This window comes from Erpetoichthys calabaricus, chromosome 6 (genome assembly GCF_900747795.2).
Source record: "Erpetoichthys calabaricus chromosome 6, fErpCal1.3, whole genome shotgun sequence".
Classification (NCBI taxonomy): Eukaryota; Metazoa; Chordata; class Cladistia; order Polypteriformes; family Polypteridae; genus Erpetoichthys; species Erpetoichthys calabaricus.
This window is the reverse complement of record NC_041399.2, coordinates 110,803,819-110,829,472: the sequence shown is the minus strand read 5'-3', so window position 1 is coordinate 110,829,472 and position 25,654 is coordinate 110,803,819. Positions and strand designations below refer to the sequence as shown.

The 25,654-nt window shown below is 37.9% G+C and overlaps 1 protein-coding gene across 2 annotated transcripts in view; it reads left to right on the top strand.

Annotated features, from left to right (window-relative positions):
- Window positions 1–25,654, top strand: part of LOC114653490 (nephronophthisis 3) — an 838,883-nt gene that overhangs the window by 13,241 nt on the left and 799,988 nt on the right. For both annotated transcript variants that reach the window (XM_028803845.2, XM_051928813.1), the window contains exons 3-4: window positions 2,990–3,115; window positions 10,385–10,535. In XM_028803845.2, the coding sequence (XP_028659678.2) occupies window positions 2,990–3,115; window positions 10,385–10,535 (277 nt within the window). The remainder of the gene's footprint in view (window positions 1–2,989; window positions 3,116–10,384; window positions 10,536–25,654) is intronic.

Below are 25,654 nucleotides of genomic sequence, written 5' to 3'. Positions count from 1 at the left end.
TAAATTAGCTCAAATCAAACAAATCACCAGGACCAGATAATATTTACCCTCAAGTTCTTAAGGAGGCGAGCGAGTACAGATATAAACCCTTGACACATATTTTTAGGAAGTCACTGCACACTGGAGAGATTCTGAAAGAATGAAAGTGGCAAATATCATCCCATTATATAAAAAGGGTGACAGGGCAGATCCAAGCAACTATAGGCTAGTAAGCTTAACATGCATCACAGGAAAATTAATGGAAGGAATTATTAAGGATACGATTGAGCAACACCTGGCAAGGACAGGAGTTATTCTGAACAGTCAGCATGGATTCAGAAGAGGGAGGTCGTGTTTTTCTAACATGCTGGAATTCTATGAGGAGGCAACAAAAGGATACGATCAAAGTGGAGCATATATTATTTATCTGGACTTTCAGAAAGCATTTGATAAAGTGCCACATGAGAGGTTGGGCATCAAATTAAAAGAAGTGGGAGTTCAGGGTGATATTTTTAGATGGGTGCAGAATTGGCTCAGACACAGGAAGCAGAGGGTGATGGTGCGAGGAACCTCATCAGAACTGGCCGATGTTAAGAGTGGTGTTTCACAGGGGTCAGTGTTAGGGCTGCTTCTATTTTTAATATATATAAATGATTTAGATAGGAATATAAGTAACAAGCTGGTTAAGTTTGCAGATGATACCAAGATAGGTGGATTAGCAGATAATTTGGAATCCGTTATATCATTACAGAAGGACTTGGATAGCATACAGGCTTGGGCAGATTTGTGGCAGATGAAATTTAATGGCAGTAAATGTAAAGTATTGCACATAAGAAGTAAAAATGTTAGGTTTGAATACACAATGGGCAGTCGTAAAATCGAGAGTACACCTTATGAGAAGGATTTAGGAGTCATAGTGGACTCTAAGCTATCGACTTCCCAACAGTATTCAGAAGCCATTAAGAAGGCTAACAGAATGTTAGGTTGTACAGCACGATGTGTGGAGTACAAGTCCAAGGAGGTTATGCTCAACCTTAATAATGCACTGGTGAGGCCTCATCTTGAGTACTGTGTGCAGTTTTGGTCTCCAGGCTACAAAATGGACATAGCAGCACTAGAAAAGGTCCAGAGAAGAGTGACTAGGCTGATTCCAGGGCTGCAGGGTTTGAATTATGAGGAAAGATTAAAAGAGCTGAGCCTTTACAGTTTAAGCAAAAGAATATTAAGAGGTGACATGATTGAAGTGTTTAAAAGTATGAAGGGAATTAGTACAGTGGATCGAGACTGTTATTTTAAAATGAGTTCATCAAGAACACGGAGACACAGCTGGAAACTTGTTAAGGGTAAATTTTGCACAAACATTAGGAAGTTTTTCTTTACTCAAAGAACAATAGACACTTGGAATAAGCTACCATGTAGTGTGGTAGACAGTAAGACGTTAGGGACTTTCAAACTCGACTTGATGTTTTTTTTGGAAGAAATAAGTGGATAGGACTGGCGAGCTTTGTTGGGTTGAATGGCCTGTTCTCGTCTAGAGTGTTTTTTTGTTCTAATGTTCTAATACCCTAGGTTCTTGTCTATAAGCTGGAGACCAAAAATCATACGAATTTTTAAAATAAAATCTTATCATAGATAAGCCAGACTCATGGATAAGCCGAACGTACTATAACCTATAACTAATAGAAGGGAGGGAGGTCAGTGGTCTCACTCGCACCCATTTAATTTCTTTAAGGGGGGAGAGAGTGTGAGATATTGGCGTCTCTCTCACTCCCCGCATGGCGCGGTTGGAGCAGCCGGAGCGCGTTCTTTCTGCTCTAGGGGTCCGCGAAGTCAACACGCGCGCGTAGCGGTCATTTAAATTGTGATTTTATATGTAAGCATATTTATATATCGCGGATTTTTTGCTGGTTCACGGATTTCTGCGGACAATGGGTCTTTTAATTTCTGGTACATGCTTCCTCAGTTGGTTTGCCCAGTTGATTTCATACAAGGGACGCTATTGGCAGATGGCTGAGAAGCTAGATTGCTTACTTTTCTCTCTCTCTTGCGCTGACTATCTGTGATCCTGACGTATGGGGATTGAGTAGGGGGGCTGTTCGCACACCTAGACGATAAGGACGCTCGTCTAAAAATGCTGAAAGATTATCTTCACGTTGCTATCTTTTGTGCAGCTTCCTGAAACGACATGCTGCACAGTGCTTCGCATACTTAAAAGCTCGAGGGGCACGTATTGATTTTTGACTGAAAAACAAACTCTCTCTCTCTCTCTCTCTCTCTCCCTCTCCCTGCTCCTGACGGAGGGGGTGTGAGCTGCCGCCTTCAACAGCTTTGTGCCGTGGTGCTTCGCATACTTAAAAGCCAAACAGCACCATTGATTTGTTTGCTAGAGATTGTTTTCTCTATCTATGTGACATTCTGTGCTCCTGACACGCACTCCTTTGAAGAGAAAGATATGTTTGCATTCTTTTAATTGTGAGACAGAACTGTCATCTCTGTCTTGTCATGGAGCACAGTTTAAACTTTTGAAAAAGAGACAAATGTTTGTTTGCAGTGTTTGAATAACGTTCCTGTCTCTCTACAACCTCCTGTGTTTCTGCGCAAATCTGTGACCCAAGCATGACAATATAAAAATAACCATATAAACATATGGTTTCTACTTCGCGGATTTTCTTATTTCGCGGGTGGCTCTGGAACGCAACCCCCGCGATGGAGGAGGGATTACTGTATAAGCCGGACTTATGTATAAGCCAATATTCTATTTTTTCATTTTCACAACTTTTTTCCTTAGATAAGCCGCGGCTTATAGACAAGAACTTAGGGTAACATCATCAATGTTATTCACCTCTCCTGTCAGTGGTTGTAAAGTTGTTGTTGTTCAGTGTATGCAGTAGATAATTTTTACTGTGCTGGCACAGTAAATTACTGTGTGCTTTATGTGACTTGTACAATTAATAATTTAGCATTGAAAAAAATACGACTTTTTTCCAAATTGATTTTATTTAAATTGCAGGCTTTACAGAAGACATATCAAAAGATACTACGTGAGAAAGAAAGTGCCTTAGAAGCTAAATATCAGGCCATGGAAAGAGCTTCAACTTTTGAGCATGATCGAGACAAAGTAAAGAGACAGTTTAAAGTAAGAGTCTTTCTTTCATTCTGTTTTTTTTTTTTTTTTTTTAATATTGAACATGGCCCAGGGTATTATGATAGCAGTGAAGGCTGCCTTAGTCCCATGTGGCATTTGGTCCCCAAGTTTAATTTCCTGCTGAGTGTTTTTTTTTTTTTTAAATGTGTGTTGTACATGGTTTTCCTGCCCGAATCTAAAAACATACTTTCATGGATACTAAATCATTCCTATATTCCTGAATGAGAATGTTAGATTGTGTATGAGATTCTTTTGTACAGATGATATATTGCATTTTGGTTTTATTTCTAACTTTAGCTTCTCAGAACTTTGAACTAGAGAGGTACACAGGAAAATCGACAAATAAATTCTTATGAGACTCTGGAAGGCAGTTCATCTGATTTCATTAATTGTACCTATTTACTTTAACCTCTGAGTGATAGTTATCCATTATCGTTTTGATTTTTATGTAATAATTATGTAATTTCATTATTATGTTTCATTTATGCGTTTGCTGAGTTAATTACAATAGTGCCAGTGGCATGCATTGTAGTTATATTTTTTGGGTTTGTTGTAAATTGCAAGGTATTCCAAAAATGAGTAGTCTTTATCTCTTTAGTTTAGAACCATGTACACTGGTTTAAGAAACAGTAAAACTGACTTTCAGCATAACTGAAGTAAATCAAATATTTAAGTAAAAAAATATAGCATCTAGTTTACCTTAGTTTTTACCATGAAAAATTTAGACAATTATGTTTTGATTTGATATTACCTTCTATTGCTAAAAAAATTTGGCATAAAAGTGGTATTATTTTCTTGAAAAGTTTAACATATTTTAAATTCTAAAGAGTTAGGATTAATAAACTATACTAAGCACAGCATTGTCATTATTATGATATCTGCAATATTTAACATTACTAATTGCCTTTTGCATATAATTTCTGTTTTTTTCAGTTTTTTTTACAGCTGTTCCTAACAAAGTTTTTTGCCCATGTTTTGATTTAGATTTACGATGCCTTTGTAAAGAAGGTTTTCACATTTTATTGTTACACAACATTGAATCACAGTGGAGTTAATTTGGACTCTTTAATGTCAAAGTAAAAACAGATCTCAGCAAGGATAAGCTACAAAGTTATTGATCACATAAGTATTCATCTCAGTATTATATAAGTATTTAATTGATGCACCTTTAGCAGCCGTAACAGCCTTGAGTTTGTGTGATAGGTTACTATCTGCTTTGCACATCTAGACAATGCAATTTTCCCCATTCTTCTTTGCAAAACTGCTCAAGATGTGTCAGGTTATATGGGGATCATGAGTGAAAAGCCTTTTTCAAGTCCAGCCACAAATTCCCAATTGGACCACTGTATATGTTGGCAACTCCAGGAAAAAAACATCATTGACTTAAAGCCACTCCTGTGCAGCTTTGGCTTTATGCTTGGAGGAGTTGTATTTCTGGAAAGGAAATCTTCTGTGAAGGTCCAGGTTTCTTGCTAACTGTATTAGGTTTTACTCTTAAGATTTTAATGAATTTTGCAGCATTCATTTTACCTTGTAACCCCACAAGCTTTCCAAACACTGGTGCAGAGAAGCATATCCACAATATATTGCTGTCACCACATTGCTTCATGGTTGGGATGTTGTGTTTTTATAATGTGCAGTGCTTTGTGTTTAGTCTGATGTCCAAAAATCTCAATTTATGTCTCATCAAACCACAGAACTTTGTTTCAGCTGACATCAAAGTCTTACACGTGGCCTATACTCCAGCCGAAATGTCATCCATCCATCCATCCATTTTCCAACCCGTTGAATCCGAACACAGGGTCACAGGGGTCTGCTGGAGCCAATCCCAGCCAACACAGGGCACAAGGCAGGAAACAATCCTGGGCAGGGTGCCAACCCACCGCAGGACACACACAAACACACCCACATACCAAGCACACACTAGGGCCAATTTAGAATCGCCAATCCACCTAACCTGCATGTCTTTGGACTGTGGGAGGAAACCGGAGCGCCCGGAGGAAACCCACGCAGACACGGGGAGAACATGCAAACTCCACGCAGGGAGGACCCGGGAATCGAACCCAGGTCCCCAGATCTCCCAACTGCGAGGCAGCAGCGCTACCCACTGCGCCACCGTGCCGCCCCCGAAATGTCATGTGTTTGTTTATTTATTAAACAAAGGATTTCTCTTTGATAATCTCACATAAAGCTGTGACTGGTTAATCACATGGTCAAAAGTTGTATGTACAGTATGTCCAATCTAAACCACTGTGGTTTGTAACTCCTTCTTATGATAGATTAGTGCTTCCCAAACTTGGTCCTGGGGACCCACTGTGGCTGCTGGTTTTTGTTCCAACCAGCTTCTGTTTTTAATTGGACGCCTGGGCTAATTAAGTGAACTGTTATTTCCCAAGTTTTATGTTTTGGGAACCATATAGAAATTAGAAAACTAAGTTTGGTTTATATTAAAAAAAAATGTAAATGTACTAAGCGGTTATATGGGAATAAAGTATTTTTTTCTTTTTAACAATATTTTCATCTTGATTTTCATTCTACTTTTCCAGGTATTACAATTGTTTAATTAATCTATTGTTTACTAATTAGTGGGTCTGACGCTAAAGTAGTTGCAGCCTTTGATTATTCAGTGTTGTTTGCCAGGGCATCTGCTCTGCTCATTTTTAATTGTCATTAATAAGATGCAACGAAGGGGAAAAACAGCACAGAGAGAGCAAAATATAATGAAATCAACAAAAGAGATTTAAGCATTTAAATCTATAGCAAAAGCAGAAATCTTTCTAAATGTCTTATAAATGTAAAAACTATGCTGCTGTGCTTTTCTGAATGTAGAATAAGAAAAAATATATACCTGCTAATTAAATGAGATCACTGTTATCAGGTGTTGTCACTGATTATGAATCTGGTTGGAACAAAAACCGGCAGCCACAGTGGGTCCCCAGAAGGGCTGTGGAATCGGTAATGAAAAAAAATACAGCAAGTTCAAATGTCCCGGTTAACAAACAATAGTCATAATTAAGTACTTCTCTGATGTTAGAATAAAGTCCAGTGCATAGTTGTGTTACTACTAGTGTGAAGTTCAGTTGAGCTATTATACAACCTGACATTCACATATTGTAATCTGGATTATGATGCATTACAAAAAGTGTTTTCATTTTATTTCAGATATAATGTGTTTAACAAGTTCATTTGAGTGTAAACAAGTGTAATGATGTAGGTGTAGGTGTGTGCTATGGCCTGATGTGTGTTCAGGGGTTCTGTCTGCACTCTCCACATGTGCTTCCACCCAGGGCTGAACTTTAGCATAACTTTGCACACTACCTGTTCTAGAAGATTTTGAAATTTAAAAAGGAACAGATTCTATGTATTGTGACAGATAATGCTTCTAATATGTTAAGCACAACTGAGAAAATGAATAAAACAGATGAAGAAAATGTCAATCACATATTGGAGGAAGACAGTTCTGCAAGTATTGGAGAAAGTGAAACTGAAGAGAATTTTGGATAACATTGCTGAAGAAGCATTTAAGCTTACTACTGTTCAACATATGCATTGTGCTGTTCATACTCTGCAACTTGCAATAAGAGATGGATTGAAAGATCGTCATGCAGCTACTCTAATTGGCAGACTGAGGCAAATAACTGTTGCAGCCAGGGCCCCTAAAACAGATGCCATTTTGAAAAGATGTGCAGGAAAAGGAGTCCTTTTGGATCAAACAACACGCTGGGGGAGCACTTATTTGATGGTAAAGCGTTTGCTTTAACTAAAAGACTTTCTTGAAGAACTGGACAATGAAAATGTTTTATTAACTGAAAGCCAGTGGGCACAAGTAAAAGAACTGGAAAGTCTACTTTCTTACCCCTTTACTGTCATCAAGAGGTTGCAATATGAAGATTTAACACCTGGTAAATTTTTTCTTGGAATGGAAGAGCTTGATATATTGCCTGAACAAAAGTGGAGGGTTAATAGCTGATGGCATTGTATCTTCAATGAAGAAAAGAGAGAGTCTCTTACTGGATAATCAAATCTTGTTAGCGGCTATTTATGTTGATCCAGTGAGCCGAATTTTGTTGAGCAGTGACCAGATTGCTAATGGAAAAAAGACACTCTATGACGTTGCAGTTCGCATGAAGGGATTACTACTACCTGAAACACCACCAGTGGATGAAGATATAAGCACTAGTAACTCAGGATCATCCTCTTCAAATGAAGAATTAGACTTTGATTCCAACTTGTATAAAATGGAAGAGATTCCAGCAGGAGTTTTTTAAAGAATTAAAAGAAGTTGAAAAGTATGATCACTCATCGAAACTGACTGTAAAAGAAGCCATCCTTGTTGATCCAGAGATTATCAGTGATGTGGCTAGAACTGTAACAGCAATGCCACCTACCCAAGTCATTGCTGAAAAACTATTTTCAGCTCTAAAAATAATCAAGTCAGATTTAAGAGCTTTTATGAAAGAGGATCTGGCAGAAGCAATTGTGTTTCTTAGAACACTGCATTGAGTTAATTTTGGATTGCATTTAACAGCTATTCTACTCTACAATTGTATTCCAAGTTTAATATATAAGCTATTTTTGTTCATTTAGTTAAGCTTTGTTTTTGTTTTAAAACTACCGAAGAATGTGGTTTATATTTATTGAACTGTAAAATGTTGCTGTTCCTGATTTTTATGCATGCTGCTACTTTATAGCCACTTGATAAAAACAATAAATAAAACCTTATTGTTTTCATTTGTTTGTTTTTTGATTAACTGGCCAATACGGTAGAGAGTCAGCTTCCTAGCCAGTAGTTCAGTGGTTAAATGACGCGTATGTTGCCTTCTTTCAATCAACATGGAAAATACATTAGCATGTTAAATAGATAGATAGATAGATACTTTATTAATCCCAATGGGAAATTCACAATACAGAGGAGTCTGAGTCAGAAGTACCAGAAATGAAGGAGTCGGAGTCGAAGAATTTATCTACCGACTCCACAGCCCTGGTCTCTAGGACCGAGTTTGGGAAGCACTGTGGTAGATCTTTTGGTGGCCTCCCTAACTAGCTGTCTTCTTGCACAATAATTCAGTAGTTGTGGAATCAAGGCAGATTTACAGCTGAGCTATACTGTTTCCATTTTTTGATGAGCGATTTAACAGGATTTCAAGAGATATTCAGTGACTTGAATGTATTCTTATATCCATTCACTGACTTGTGTTTTTAAATTCTCTTTTTACAAAGTTGCTTGGAGTGTTTTTTTTGCTTTCATTGTGAAGGTTTGGTCATGATACTGACGCCCCAGAAGTTTCCAGATACAGGTGCATACATAATACAATCAACTGTAGCCTCATTAGTATGGACGGATGATCTCCATTTAACTACGTATGTGATGTTTAAAACCATCTAGCTGCATCATTGATAATTTGTTTGTTATATTGAAGGGGTGAATACTTATGCAATTCTGAGTTTTATATTTGTAATTAACTTAGTCTACTTTTCAGAATTCTATTTTTACTTTGACATTAAAGAGTCTTTTTCTGTTGATTGATATCAAAAAGCCACCCTTTTGTGATTCAATGTGATATATAATGTTGTATAACAGTAAAATGTGAATAATTCCAAGGAGGTAAATACTTGTTATAGGCAATTTAAAAGGCACAATTGTAAATAACAGAAGAGGCCACAAGCACAGGAAACGTATAATCAGGTAATCATGTTTGAAATGTACTGACAGCTGTTCCTTTTGTTGAAATGTTGGTATTAATATATTTTTATACAGTTACTCGTAAATATTTTTAAACAATTAATTATAAAATACTTTCCAATAGATGTTGCACTACAATCATTAACGCTGACGTCTACATTTCAACCTGTCTTGGACGGGTAGCATAGCTAGTTGTTGGTATAAAAGCCTGGGTATTACACATTTTTGAGCACAAAATATAGGTGCTCTTAATCTGTGCTCTTAATTTTATGCAATTTGTTTTATTCATATTTATTTCAGATCCTCCTAATTCCTGAAGACTCAATGCTACATTGAAAAATGTTCAATGGTCAACTTTTTCTTTCTCTTCTGTATCATGAATATATTCCACCCATTTAATGTAATGTATTTTACTAAAAAAGTTAATAAGCAGAGATGTGTGACATATTTCTGCATGAAAAAATACCCTTCTGTGGGGCATCTTGAATGGCTACCTGCAACTGTTTGCTCCTTGAAAACTGGTGATGCTAGATTGACCAAGTGAAGCCTAAAGTAACACTTATTCTGGAAATTGTGACTCATGTTTTCATGATGTTTGAGTAAATAATTGGATTTAGTAACTGCAAATTTATTTTTATAATTTTTGGCAGGGTTTTATTTATGGCCCACTGTGCAGTAAGTTTAGCCAAGTTTATTCTTCGGTATTTTGCATCAAATATAGGCTGGGAAAAACCTGAAAATATATATTATATCCACAGTTTTAGTCAATAATATTTTTTTATTGAATTTATTAAAAGCATATAACATTCCATACAATCAAGTCAAACTTAACAAAACTAAAATCAAATTAACCCCCTTCCATGAGAAAGACAGGAAGGCCAACCACCAGACCAAAACTGTTAAGAGTAGTACAGAGAGAAAGGAGTCTTTTCCCCCAATATTTATAATACTGTTCACTACAATAACCATATTCAGTCCGGAGCATTCCACCCTACATCAATGTAAAGAGAATTACATATTTATTTTTCAGTAAACATTAGCATGGATCAATTTAAGTTATAATGTTGTGTTGTGCTCTTAGCTTAAATTTAAGAGTTGAGAAACATTTTTTCTGTGATACTTAAGTGATTGACAAAGTTGTGGGGAATTTTTATACAGAACTGTTGATTCTGTATGCATACTGTATCTCAGTGTGTATTTTAGTTTTTGTAATGCATTTTCAGCTTTTATTTGGTAGTGCTGACTCTTCATTACAACGTCAATAACTTCAGTCCTCCGTTTACACCGTATCTTATCTAAGGCTTCTAGTAAAGTTACTTGAGGAAAGGTCATTAAAACTTTTGATCTTGAAGAAGGGGAAGGTTTAATTGTCCTCGATAACTTGAACTCTTAGCAGCATCAGTTTATATGTTCCTTTAAGTAGTGACACTAGTAACATGCAAAAGATCACTGGTAGCTGACATATCAGATATGACATTTCCAGAAATATTACAGATTAAAAAAATACACTGGTACAGTTAAATCAGAAAAGCAATGTTAAGATGTTCTGTAAATGTAATGATCTGATTTTGTTTCAGATTTTTAGAGAAACAAAAGAGAAAGAAATTCAAGACCTATTAAGAGCAAGACGAGATTTAGAGGCCAAATTACAAAGGCTGCAGGCACAAGGAATCTATATATGTGATCCTGCTGATTCTGATTCTGATGACAACCGCACTGATGTTACAAGTAAGAAATAATGTTATATTTAAAATCTGTATTTAATTTTTTTTTATTTTTAATGCTTCACTGCTGCTTTAAGTGTGGCATACATTTTAAATGCTTTGGCTGTCTTTGGTTCTATTTTTTATTTAAGTTTTGATATTAGGTGGTGGCTGAGATGGAACTGCACAAATGAATTGTAAGTGCATTAGTTTATTCGTGAGGCTTATTTAAATATCCATTACTTCACTGTTTATCATATTTTGCATAGTCCAGATAAAATAATGATAGAATTAGTCTTGATATATTTTATTATTAGGTAAAACTTTGTCTAATATCATCCTGGTGTAAGGCAAAGTATTTTGATAATGCACTTTGAGCATAAAGAAAATGTATTATTATTATGTACCTGTGTAGTGGTCTTTTGGATATAGATTACAACAGCTTTGGGGCATTTTATACGAGTTGATGTTTTCAATTGTGAATGTCCATTTGTTTGGTTACACCTGCCCTTTAAAACATACTTGACTGTTCAATCATTGGACTCTTTTCGCTTATTGACTTTTAAGCAGAATAGGACTCCTCATGACCAATAATATTACTTAGCATTACACATGCAAATGCCATGCTTTACACTCTGACCGTGGATTGCATGGCTGTAGTTTAGAAGCAAATGATAGCTACAAGTAGGGCTGGGCGATATGACCTTAAATGTATATCACAGTAATTTAACATATTTAAATTGATAATGGTAAATTTAAAGAAATTTTAAAAGCCCTGTCTCAAAAATAGCACATTTTTTAACAGTGTTTGTCATGGTACAGATATTTAAACTTGTGTATTACATGATATTGCTAAATGGTTCTGTTTTAAAAGACAAAACTGTTTGAGCTTCTCACAGCTCTCACCTCAATGTCGTAAATTGTGGATATACAACAATAATTTTTAATACTTATGAAACATTTTTACAATACTGAACAATGCACACTTAAATTTTTAGCGGACACTATTCATGAAGTACAAACTAAATCTGTTTGTACGTAGTAGGTTTGTAGGGTCATTACTGTCACATTTATGGAGTACATTCAAATTCTTCCTTGCATGTGTAAATAGTTTGAGTTCTTTTTTTTTAAATAAAGTTTAAGACTTCAGTTTAAATTTTTTTTTACTTTCCTCTAAACATTCCCAGACACTGCTTTTTATTAAGTATTTTGCAAAACATTGTTATGCTTATTAACTCAAGTTATTCTGTATTTATTCAATTTTTTGTTATGGCTGTCTCAAGAAAATTATACTAGAAATAATGTAAAAAGATGACAGTTTTTAAAATTGTTTTACAGTTGAAGACAAAGTTGCACAATTTACTATGAAAAACAGGCAATTGATATTTCATATCCTTGTGAACATTTAAAATAAAGTATGTAATAGCATTAGTTATGTTGTTCCATCTCTGTGAATCTTTTGCATACTGAGTGATATTAGCAAATACAGTAATTGTATTAAAGAATGCTGCATTGGGAAATAATTTCAGTGTTGAGTGCACATGTGAGTTTTTCTTTTTCTTTATTTGACCATACTCCCTTCATATTCCCCAGCACTGTAGTAGTGATTTCAAGTCAGAAAAAATGTTTTTGTTCTGTTTGGCAGCAGTGGTTTACATTTTACTGCTGATTATTCAGTATTTTGTTTGCTGAAGCTAAAATAGGATACATTTTTTTAAATTGACTCCTCTTTGCGTGAATTGGGTGCAGCATAAGTCCTTGTGCTATGTCATTCCCAAGACACTGCTTTTGCTTTAAATGAAGAATGGTAGCTGGACAAGGTGAAAGCACATGACAGCGTATTATGACTGGGGCTGGGTTCTGTAGTTTTTTTAAGGGGACAGCTGCTTTTACCGAACATACTGACATAAGCAAAATTTGTTCTGTGAGAGCTTCTTATTGTTGGTGTTGGTAAATTTATGGTGTATCACCTAGCCCTAGCTATAAGCTGTTATCACAACAGCCAAGAATGCCTTTAATTTACAGATATTTATTATTGCATATTATTCAAACCCACATAAATAAAATAAATAAATAAAATAATAAATAAAATAAAGCCCACGCTTTTAAATTGACCAGAATGTTTGTAAGTATTGTATAAGCAATGCATTGGCTTTGTTTCTGAGCAGCATATTGTTTCATGATAACTGTGATTAGGTAACACACGTCTTCCACCATTTTATTGACTGATTGATTGATTTAATCAAGCCACATTTTATCTAAAAGACAATGTGAATACTATGATGCTCTTGACAGAACTTCTATATAATAATATACCATTTTAACGCCTAGCTCTGACATTTAGTAGTATGACCTGCAAATGACTATATTCCCATCAATAAGAAATGTAGCTTTGAACCAGAATATCAGTCATTTAATTGTTTTTAAATAAAAAATATTTTTCTTTCTAATATAATTGATTTTTTATTAACCCTATAATACCTAATATATTTTTGTACTAATCTTTAAGCTGTAAATGTTTTTTAACTTAAACTGAGCATATTCTGCAATGGGAGAAAAACTCTTTGTCAGGAGAGCAATATTATTATGATGTTGTGTGAAGGAAGTACACTGAAAAGGCTGTATAATATTCATAACTTACAAATGGCTGTCAAAAATACATAATGATTCTTGTGACTCTTTGGCTTACCTGATTCTTGTAGGTGAAGCACACAAATCCTACCTTCTGGCTAAGAGAATGCTGTGCCACTACTGGCTTTTATCATTTGTGTTGTTATTGCCCGATCCTGCCTGCATAGTTTTACTGTTTAGATGTACTTTAATTTTGGTTAGATTAAACTTTACCATACTCTTCTCTTTCCCAAGCTCTCTTGCCAGGATTCTACTGCTGGCTTTGTGCTGTAATCTGCCTACATACTTCCAAGCCTCGTGAACCACTGTGATTGTCTTAATGTTCAGAACCGATTATGAAGCAATCATTGTTTTATGTTCTTATTCATCTTTTAGATATCTTGTTAGTTTTGGCATTTTGCATCCATCTGCTGTCATCTTTTCTTTACTCCATTTACTAACTTCTCATCTAGTATTTTTATATAGTCTCCAGAGACAGTCACGTTGATTTTTGCTGCTGATTTACTGTTATACCATTGTATTATACAGCATACCTCCTTTTCTACCTGCATTAAAATTAGGGTTTACATCTTGCCTGAAGAAGGGGCCTGAGTTGCCTCGAAAGCTTGCATATTGTAATCTTTTTAGTTAGCCAATAAAAGGTGTCATTTTGCTTGGCTTTTCTCTACCTGCATTAAAGAATGCGTACTCAATCTGATATGCTGTTCCTTTCATTTTTTGTACTTGATTTCCTCACCTCGATTTTTAAAATTTATTTTAATTAACTAAGATAAAGCTTAAAAAAATGTTCAAACTTCTGAATTGTTTCTTTTCTTTGTAAGAATAATTTTCATTTCCTGATCTTCAAACATCCACTTCAGAATTACCTGAATATTTAAATAAATATTTGACTTTTTTTTTTTCCTGGACACTGTTAAAACATGGAAGATTTTCATTTAATCATAGTACATTATGGTTTATTCCAGAACTCTGTTATATGAACGTAGTTGGGCATCATTTGTAATACAAAAGAACTAACCTGACAATTTACACTGAAGAATATAACATCCCTCCCCCCCCCCCCCCCCCCCCCCCCCTTAATATAAAGAAGCTCTATCAGCTACCAAATGCCCTTATTATTCCTCTGTTCAGAGTGCTGACTAAATAAATTCTTAACACCCCAACACGCATTTAATAAGCTTTTGCTATATCTGGATGAATTCCCTTTTGTTATTTCATCAAAGGTTTTCTACTCTGTCTTAAAAATGTTCCAATCCAGAAATAAATCTAATGTGATCTCACTAGTGCATTATACAGTCTAAGCATAGCTTCCCTTAATCTGTATTAAGCTCTTATAATATTAACTAACAGTTTCTTTGACTTTTTAATTGTTTTAGGAATATTGCCTAATGAGAATGTTGCACCACAATAGGTCTTTACAAAGGTGCCTTTTATCTTCTCTTAGCACTTTGCACTTTTCTTCATTAAACTGCATTTTTCAAGTGGTTACCCAGTGTCCAAGATTGTCCAGGAGACAATTAATTGTTTTTGCTGCATCCTCGGTATTTGCTTTTCCTCTAATTTTTAGGATCACATGGGAATTTGACAAGCTTACTATTTCAGAATTTGTGCTGTTAGCATAAATTAGAAAAAATGACAGTCTAAGCACGGATATCTGAAGAACTTCACTGATTACCTCACAGACTAAGCATTATCTTCTAATCTGTACTTTTGGCCTTTGGGCAATTAACCAACTATATCTGATACCATGCAAAACTGTAAATTTCTCTAATTTATTATTGATTATAGTTTCCATCATTAGAAGTATATCATATTGAGCTGCTTGTTTCAGTATCAATGTGTCACCCTTCTTATGGACTGGAATCACACGTACAATTTTTCTTTCATCAAAAACGCTTCTTAAATAGCTAATGGAATGTGCTTAGTAAAGCTTTATTAATATTGACTGTCCTTTAAAGAAATACTACTTTCAAACTCCCATCAACTTTGAAGAGTTTTGTTAGTCATTAACGTCTCAATGGTTTGAAGCAAATATTACTATTCTAAAATCTGTGAACTTGAAGCTTGATTTTAATTTCGCCTAGAGTATTTCTTGTATTTCTGAATACGTGAAAACAAAATTGATTAAGTTAATTTGCTATTTCATTTTTCTTGTGTGACTCTGAGGACTCAAATTTTCTTTTGCTGTTTATTTACCAGAGTTGTACTGGAAGCAAGTGTGTTTACATGTAAACACAAACCATGAAAAGCTTTGTAACCTAGTAATTTCTTAAAAAACCCAAGTTACATGTGCAAGTCCACTTATGGAGTTCTTTGGCAAAACACTCCCATGCCATAAAAGTGTCTCTAAAAAACGATTAACTGGGTTTCTTGCAGAGAAATCTTTGTGTGTTAAACCTGTTTCTCAGAGATAACTATCCCATTATCTGGAACCAGAATAAGGGTATCCGTGGCTTTTTTGAAACCGGGTTTCTGTGAATAACCAGGTCATTAAAGAGCATGTAACAGCACTAATGGTTTGTTGTGTGGTTTTGTTTCAGTAGTGAATCTTTTTCAAATTTCTCCTTTCAAAGGAGAAATCTTTGAAAACCAAACCTTTCCTGAGGGTTTGCGGGATCCCCTCGAGGTTGCTGGATATCATGGCCAGCCTGTACACTGGTACGGTGAGTGCTTTGCAGAGTGGAGGCAGAACCTCTGTGTTTTTCCCAGTTGATTCTGGCATTTGTCAGGGGTGTGTTCTTGCTCCTACTCTGTTCAATGCTTGTATGGACTGGGTGTTGGGCAGGGTCATGGGGTCCAGCGGCTGTGGGGCATCTGTTGGTGAAGAAAGATTTACGGATCTTGACTTTGCTGACGATGCTGTGATCTTCGCGGACTCAACGGAGGCTCCGATCGGGGCGCTCAAGAGACTGAGCGAGGAGTCGGAGTGTCTGTGCTTGCGAGTGTCCTGGATAAAAACCAAGATCCAGGCTTTTAATGACCTCTTGGGCACAGCCATCAGCAGTGTGTCTGTTTGCGGAGAGAGTGTCAACCTTGTTGAGACGTTTACTTACCTTGACAGTGACATTCATGTCTTTGGTGACTCTTCGTATGGAATCAGTAGATAGATTGGGAGAGCATGAGGGGTCATGAGTTCGCTGGAAAGGGGTGTGTGGCGCTCCGATATCTATGCAAAAGGACGAAGGTCCAAGTCTTTAGAGTCCTGGTGCTTCCTGTCTTGCTATATGGTTGCAAGACATGGACGCTATCCAGTGACCTGAGACGAAGACTGGACTCCTTTGGTACTGTGTCCCTCTGGAAAATCCTTGGGTACCGTTGGTTTGACTTTGTGTCGAATGAGCGGTTGCTCATGGAGTCCCAAATGAGGCACATTACCTGCATCGTGAGGGAGCGTCAGTTAAGGCACTACGGCCATGTAGCACGTTTCCCCGAGGGTGATCCAGCTTGTAAGATCCTCATTGTTGGGGACCCAAGTGGCTGGACCAGCCCAAGGGGTCGCCCATGTAACACCTGGCTGTGGCAGATAGAGAGTCATTTCTGGAGGGTGGGACTGGACAGCATATCTGCCTGGGGGGCTGCCAACCGGAATCCCGAGTTATTTCGTTGTGTATTGGTTGCGGCAACGCACTGTACCAGTGCATGCTCCCCAACTTGACTTGACTTTCAAATGCTTTTTTTGATTCCTTGCCCTAGTTTCCAGTATTCTTCTAGGTCTAAATATTTTGGTTGTATTTCATTTTTCATGCAGCAATTTTCAGTATTAGATTTTTAATAAGGCCTATATTGAACCATTGCTGGCATTTCTTTTTAGTCTTTACATTCTATAAACAAAGGAATGTTTGGATATCTCTAAATTAACACCCTCTATTTATAGTTGCAATGTTTTACTCTCTCTGTGCCTTTTCTAAATGTTTCCTCATACCCATACTGTCTGCTTTATACAAATTATAAATGTTTGCAGGGGTGTGGAAATCAAATTTTTTTCTACTTGTCCACGGACAAGTAAACTTAGAAAATCCACTTGTCCGCCAGTTAAATTCACTTGCCCATAAACAAATAACAAAAGTGAAAAATAGTTTATTTTTTCTGATCTCTTTTATTGATACCAAAACAGCCTTCCATTTTAAAACTGAAAAAAATTCTTTCAGGGAGTAGTATTTTGCCACCTTGCTCTAGAACATTATATAAAAGATTCTCTTATCATTTTAACTCACTAATAAACAATGCCTTCATTATAGCTATACTAGTTCTGTTTCACACTAGGGGGCTCCGCCCCCTGCTCGCTTCGCTCGCCAACCCCTGGTGTTGGGAATGAGAAAGAGCGTGATGTATGAATGAGATATAGAATAGTGTGAAGGTGTAGATGATGCAAATAGAAAGCAAACAATAAAGTGTGTGGCACAGTGTAAAGGTTTATTGGAAAATTTCTTTGCACACGCTGTTAAAGTGTAAAAGGTAATTCCAGGTCAGAACTTGTAAGGTCAATGAAGATGGTTATTGTCGTGATCAGAGTCAAGTTTGTCAGAGCTTAGAAAGAGTTGTGTCTCTCCAGGAAGTAATGCAATGACTTGGGTATTTATGTTTTCCACATTAATATTTTTTGGACATAATATAGTGCGTTGTGTTAAAAGGGGCATTTGGTCTAATGAGATTGCTGTTCCAAATCTGTCTGTAACTAAGTCGTCGCAGATAAAGGCTTGAGGAATTGTAATAATATCTGGGAGAAGTTTATCTGTATTGGTGAGTGTACCATCTCCCAGTTGTAATAACCAATTGTTATGATCTGGATCTGGACATGGCATGTTTTGTACTAACTGTATCTTTTGAAAGCAATGCCAATTGTCTGCGTATTTTAAGGTGCACTGAACAATAGCTGAGTGCATGGAATGTGGAACAATAGCTAAGCACTGTCTAAAATCTCCTCGTAATAAAAGTACCTTTCCTCCAAAGGGAAGATTATTATTCATAAACGTTTGTAGAAGTTTATGAATGGTGTTGAGTAAGTGAGTGGATGCCATTGTACATTCATCAATAATTAACAGTTTTGCAAGACGGATGTCATGTGCAGTGTCACTGTTAATGTTCATAGTGGATATCGATTTGTAGGATCTAATGCAGTTCATAAAGATTTCACTTTCAGGTACATCGTTAGTTAGAAGCTTCTGTAGATATTCAGGATATGAATGTAAAGGAGGCAGTCTAATTTGACCGTTTTGATAACAACGTGTAAATTCATTACTTGTATTGCCAGTTGTTTCTTCAGGGAAGTTAAGTGAATGACAGTGATTGCAAATGACATTCATTAATCCCAATGAATTCTCCTGAATAGTGGACTCATTATTGAACGCGTTGTCAGCCACCTTTATTTATTTTGTCCCTTCGCTGCCGTTTCTGTATGTCTGAGGCGGGAGGTGTTTCGTTTTGAATCCGTGCCTGTTTCGATGCAGCACTTTGAGACGCGCGCTGTATGCGTCTACGTTCAGTGTGTCTGTCCATATGTGCTCGTTTCTGATAATGTGTTAGTTGAGCTTTGCGTTTTTGGAGCCGAGACATTTTTTTCTTCCGGAGGTTCAGAAGCGCGTTGTAAGCGCCGCCGTGTATTTTGTTTTTTCATGCGGGTTCGTGTGTTTGGTCCCGTTATCCGAGCCATATCGTTTTGTACCTGTGATCGTGTATTTATGACTTGTTTGTTCTTCAGCGTGAGAAATATGGATAAGTAATAAGGAGGATCGCACTCACTGTTAATATGGAGCCTTTTCTGCGGTTGAACGGTTAATAGTGCCTTATTGTAATGAGATCCACCTATGCTGCATAGTGTGAACGTGTTGAGATGACGTATGTTTAATACGGACGGGCACTCACTGTTAATATGGAGCCTTTTCTGCGGTTGAACGGTTAATAGTGCCTCATTGTAATGAGATCCACCTATGCTGCATAGTGTGAATTGTGTTTGGTCCCGTTATCCGAGCCGTATCGTTTTGTACCCGTGATCGTGAATTTATGACTTGTTTGTTCTTGAGCGTGATAAATATGGATAAGTAATAAGGAGGATCGCACTCACTGTTAATATGGAGCCTTTTCTGCGGTTGAACGGTTAATAGTGCCTTATTGTAATGAGATCCACCTACAGTGGTGTGAAAAACTATTTGCCCCTTCCTGATTTCTTATTCTTTTGCATGTTTGTCACACAAAATGTTTCTGATCATCAAACACATTTAACCATTAATCAAATATAACACAAGTAAACACAAAATGCAGTTTGTAAATGGTGGTTTTTATTATTTAGGGAGAAAAAAAAATCCAAACCTACATGGCCCTGTGTGAAAAAGTAATTGCCCCCTGAACCTAATAACTGGTTGGGCCACCCTTAGCAGCAATAACTGCAATCAAGCGTTTGCGATAACTTGCAATGAGTCTTTTACAGCGCTCTGGAGGAATTTTGGCCCACTCATCTTTGCAAAATTGTTGTAATTCAGCTTTATTTGAGGGTTTTCTAGCATGAACCGCCTTTTTAAGGTCATGCCATAGCATCTCAATTGGATTCAGGTCAGGACTTTGACTAGGCCTCTCAAGTCTTCATTTTGTTTTTCTTCAGCCATTCAGAGGTGGATTTGCTGGTGTGTTTTGGGTCATTGTCCTGTTGCAGCACCCAAGATCGCTTCAGCTTGAGTTGACGAACAGATGGCCGGACATTCTCCTTCAGGATTTTTTGGTAGACAGTAGAATTCATGGTTCCATCTATCACAGCAAGCCTTCCAGGTCCTGAAGCAGCAAAACAACCCCAGACCATCACACTACCACCACCATATTTTACTGTTGGTATGATGTTCTTTTTCTGAAATGCTGTGTTCCTTTTACGCCAGATGTAACGGGACATTTGCCTTCCAAAAAGTTCAACTTTTGTCTCATCAGTCCACAAGGTATTTTCCCAAAAGTCTTGGCAATCATTGAGATGTTTCTTAGCAAAATTGAGACGAGCCCTAATGTTCTTTTTGCTTAACAGTGGTTTGCGTCTTGGACATCTGCCATGCAGGCCGTTTTTGCCCAGTCTCTTTCTTATGGTGGAGTCGTGAACACTGACCTTAATTGAGGCAAGTGAGGTCTGCAGTTCTTTAGACGTTGTCTTGGGGTCTTTTGTGACCTCTCGGATGAGTCGTCTCTGCGCTCTTGGGGTAATTTTGGTCGGCCGGCCGGCCACTCCTGGGAAGGTTCACCACTGTTCCATGTTTTTGCCATTTGTGGATAATGGCTCTCACTGTGGTTCGCTGGAGTCCCAAAGCTTTAGAAATGGCTTTATAACCTTTACCAGACTGATAGATCTCGATTACTTCTGTTCTCATTTGTTCCTGAATTTCTTTGGATCTTGGCATGATGTCTAGCTTTTGAGGTGCTTTTGGTCTACTTCTCTGTGTCAGGCAGCTCCTATTTAAGTGATTTCTTGATTGAAACAGGTGTGGCAGTAATCAGGCCTGGGGGTGGCTACGGAAATTGAACTCAGGTGTGATACACCACAATTAGGTTATTTTTTAACATGGGGGCAATTACTTTTTCACACAGGGCCATGTAGGTTTGGATTTTTTTTCTCCCTAAATAATAAAAACCATCATTTAAAAACTGCATTTTGTGTTTACTTGTGTTATATTTGACTAATGGTTAAATGTGTTTGATGATCAGAAACATTTTGTGTGACAAACATGCAAAAGAATAAGAAATCAGGAAGGGGGCAAATAGTTTTTCACACCACTGTATGCTGCATAGTGTGAACGTGTTGAGATGACGTATGTTTAATACGGACGGTTCATTTAGAAATGGGGCTTTGTGTGTAGATTTGTGCATATTTGCGTTGTTGATTTGTTTCAGGGTGCACCGTTCCAATGCGATGCAATATTTGTCCACATATGCGAAAGCAGTATGGGCCATTGCCTTTTGGTGGCCTGATATTTACTGCGGTAGATGCAAAAGCAAATGAACTATTGTAGGATCTAATGCAGTTCATAAAGTTTTTACTTTCAGGTGCATCGTTAGTTAGAAGCTTCTGTAGATATTCAGGATATGAATGTAAAGGAGGCAGTCTAATCTGACCCTTTTGACAACAACGTGTAAATTCATTACTTGTATTGCCAGTTGTTTCTTCAGGGAAGTTAAGTGAATGACAATGATTGCAAATGACATTCATTAATCCCAATGAATTTTCCTCAATAGTGGACTCATTATTAAACGCGTTGTCAGCTAAGTGGCGCAATCGTTTAGCAGGTGTCTGCGGACGGTTCCTTTAGAAATGGGGCTTTGGGTGTCACTTCTTATTGATGTTAGTGTGTTTGTGGGTCTGAACCGTCGTTGTTGTGAATGTTTCGTGTGCCATGTCCGTAGTCTGTCCCGTTTCGTCTCTAATGGGCTTGGTGTGGCGGTCACGGCTTCTTTTTTTTGGTGTGGTAGGAGCTTGTTGAATCCTCCTCTTTGTGTGCGTCCCGTTTCGTGTGCAATGGGATTCGTGCGGCGCTGTGTGCTTTGCCGGCGTCTGGGGGGGATGTTGCTTGGAGGGGGTGGTGGGATTGGTGGGGTGCGAGCGTCTTCTTTCTTTTTGTGTGCCAGGGGCTTGTTGAATCCTCCTCTTTGTGTGTGTCCCGTCCGTTGTTTGGGGGGGGGGGGGGGTTAGGGGGGGGGTGGGGTTGGGGATGGGTTGCGGGTTCTTTTTTTTGTGTGCCAGGGGCTTATTGAATCGTCCTCTTTGTGTGTGTGTCCCGTCCGCTGCTTGTAGGGGGTGGGGGGGGGGGCGCTTGGAGGTGGGTGTGGGATTTGTGGGGCACGAGCGGCTTCATTTTTTTGTGTGCTAGTTTCGTGTGCATGGCTTTCGTGCGGCGCTGTGTGCGTCGTCTGCGTTTGACTCCTTTTTTCTGTGCTCACTCCTTTTTTCTGTGGTCGCGGCCGCCTCTCGCGGCGCCTCATTTCTTGGGGCGCCTGTGCAGTACGTCTTTTTGCGGCTACGGCCCATGGCCAGATGTCCCTGCGTCCATCCGGTTTAGCCTTCTCGGTTAGTAATGTGGATATTACAGTTACATAACAGAACACTGTCCTGATTCATTTTTGCCATGTTCTTCAGCTTTTGTCTTGCAACATCTTCTCCCCCAAGAGTCTTTACCATCTCAGACAGCATGGGCTGAATGCTGTTCATTTCTGCTTGAGCTGAACTGCATGGTTCCTGGACTGATGGTCCTGCAGAAGTGGATTGCTGATCACTTTTCAGGTTTTTATGTGTGATGTGCCTGTTGCCAGATGACAGCCAGAATACCACAGCTGGTAGTGGGTCATACTCTTCTAAAGGTTTGCCATTAACAACAATGCGCATCTGGTTTTGAAGGTTTTCCTGAGTCAGGCGGGTTCTTAGAGAACTCTTTACTAAATTCATATTGGAGAATAATCTCTCACAAGAAGAAAAAATAATCACGTCTAAGTGAAGATTTTTATAGATATTTCATAACATTTGGAAACCGTTAGAATGTTTTCTTCTTTATTTTTAATAAAGTGACAGTGTGAAACCAACTTGTTTTATATGAAAAATTCTCTAATCAAAAACGATCTATAGACAGCTCATCAAAATTGATGTTGTCACGCAATAAATTTCTTAACTCAATATATCACAACCTACGCGAAATCGCAAATTTCAGGAAAACATTTGCATTGTAAGTAAAATGACTGCATTTTTATGTAGAAACAATGAATTTTATCAATCGTCTTCTATAATACGCTACTGTGGCTGTTCGTTTGTGTGTCCAGGATTTTAAATCACCTGTAGCTCACAAACCGTTTCACCTATTGACTTGAAATTTGGTACACATATACTACGTGACGTCTACTATCCGCTTTCGGGGTGATGATTTGTATTACTCTTCATTTTTATTTTATTTTATTGTTGAATCAACTCTCAGCACCGCGCAGCAGGGAGGCCGTGTGGCTCATGCGTATATGCGCCGTTCTCATTTCCCACCACCTTCGCTAATCATTCTTGTGGCAGATTGTAGACTTAAGTGCCAGCTTAAGTGAAAAATTAAAGAAAACGTACTAAGTAATTGCAACACAAAAACTAACTTAATCAGTTTTAACGCGAAAAGATGCCAACGAAAGAAGAGAAGCAGTGAGCTGCTAGGGTGGAGAAAAGAAGAGCTGCTCAGGAAGCAGCAAGCGCATCAACCTCTGAGCAAACGAATGCTAAACAGAGACAGAGAAAGAGGATGAAAACTAGGAATGCTCAAGTCAAGTGTATTCACTGCACGTTATCGTGCAGTAGCGCCGTTACTGGTAATACAGTGGTGTGAAAAACTATTTGCCCCCTTCCTGATTTCTTATTCTTTTGCATGTTTGTCACACAAAATGTTTCTGATCATCAAACACATTTAACCATTAGTCAAATATAACACAAGTAAACACAAAATGCAGTTTGTAAATGGTGGTTTTTATTATTTAGGGAGAAAAAAAAATCCAAACCTACATGGCCCTGTGTGAAAAAGTAATTGCCCCCTGAACCTAATAACTGGTTGGGCCACCCTTAGCAGCAATAACTGCAATCAAGCGTTTGCGATAACTTGCAATGAGTCTATTACAGCGCTCTGGAGGAATTTTGGCCCACTCATCTTTGCAAAATTGTTGTAATTCAGCTTTATTTGAGGGTTTTTTAGCATGAACCGCCTTTTTAAGGTCATGCCATAGCATCTCAATTGGATTCAGGTCAGGACTTTGACTAGGCCACTCCAAAGTCTTCATTTTGTTTTTCTTCAGCCATTCAGAGGTGGATTTGCTGGTGTGTTTTGGGTCATTGTCCTGTTGCAGCACCCAAGATCGCTTCAGCTTGAGTTGACGAACAGATGGCCGGACATTCTCCTTCAGGATTTTTTGGTAGACAGTAGAATTCATGGTTCCATCTATCACAGCAAGCCTTCCAGGTCCTGAAGCAGCAAAACAACCCCAGACCATCACACTACCACCACCATATTTTACTGTTGGTATGATGTTCTTTTTCTGAAATGCTGTGTTCCTTTTACGCCAGATGTAACGGGACATTTGCCTTCCAAAATGTTCAACTTTTGTCTCATCAGTCCACAAGGTATTTTCCCAAAAGTCTTGGCAATCATTGAGATGTTTCTTAGCAAACTTGAGACGAGCCCTAATGTTCTTTTTGCTTAACAGTGGTTTGCGTCTTGGACATCTGCCATGCAGGCCGTTTTTGCCCAGTCTCTTTCTTATGGTGGAGTCGTGAACACTGACCTTAATTGAGGCAAGTGAGGCCTGTAGTTCTTTAGACGTTGTCCTGGGGTCTTTTGTGACCTCTCGGATGAGTCGTCTCTGCGCTCTTGGGGTAATTTTGGTCGGCCGGCCACTCCTGGGAAGGTTCACCACTGTTCCATGTTTTTGCCATTTGTGGATAATGGCTCTCACTGTGGTTCGCTGGAGTCCCAAAGCTTTAGAAATGGCTTTATAACCTTTACCAGACTGATAGATCTCAATTACTTCTGTTCTCATTTGTTCCTGAATTTCTTTGGATCTTGGCATGATGTCTAGCTTTTGAGGTGCTTTTGGTCTACTTCTCTGTGTCAGGCAGCTCCTATTTAAGTGATTTCTTGATTGAAACAGGTGCGGCAGTAATCAGGCCTGGGGGTGGCTACGGAAATTGAACTCAGGTGTGATACACCACAGTTAGGTTATTTTTTAACAAGGGGGCAATTACTTTTTCACACAGGGCCATGTAGGTTTGGATTTTTTTTCTCCCTAAATAATAAAAACCATCATTTAAAAACTGCATTTTGTGTTTACTTGTGTTATATTTGACTAATGGTTAAATGTGTTTGATGATCAGAAACATTTTGTGTGACAAACATGCAAAAGAATAAGAAATCAGGAAGGGGGCAAATAGTTTTTCACACCACTGTATATAAAAGTTATTGATTAAAATGAAAAATCACCAGATTACATCGTAATGTCAGCATGAAAAAAATGACCGCATCTCCAAGCGTGTAAATAGTAGGGTAAAATACTTATGTAAGACCATAAGTGCGCTTCCCCTTTGAAAAATCAGCCGTCATTTTGTAAACAATATTGAAGACCAATTTCAGACATGAAGAACATGCTTAAGTAGACGGTTTCCGCACAAAGTACATACCCAAATGTTTAAAATTTGAAAGTAGTGGTACAGATGTGCCCTGCACAGCACATATAATTATTTTTTCTCTTGTCTCTTACACTTGTCCGTGGACAACTGAAACCAGAAAAACACACTTGTCCGACGGTCAATTTACCCGTGTCGGACGAGTCGGGCGTTGGATTTCCGCACCCCTGGTTGGTTTAGGTGTGGATTTGTATGTTTTCAAAGGTGATTTAAAATTTTACTTTGTTGTGATCATTATTGCTTTAGGGATTACTAAACATCTATTTGCTTTATTTCTACTTTACTGTTTGAAAGTAAAAAGAGATCCAAGTAGATGCAATTTTTGTTTGGTCATCATATTTTCTTTGTCACAATTA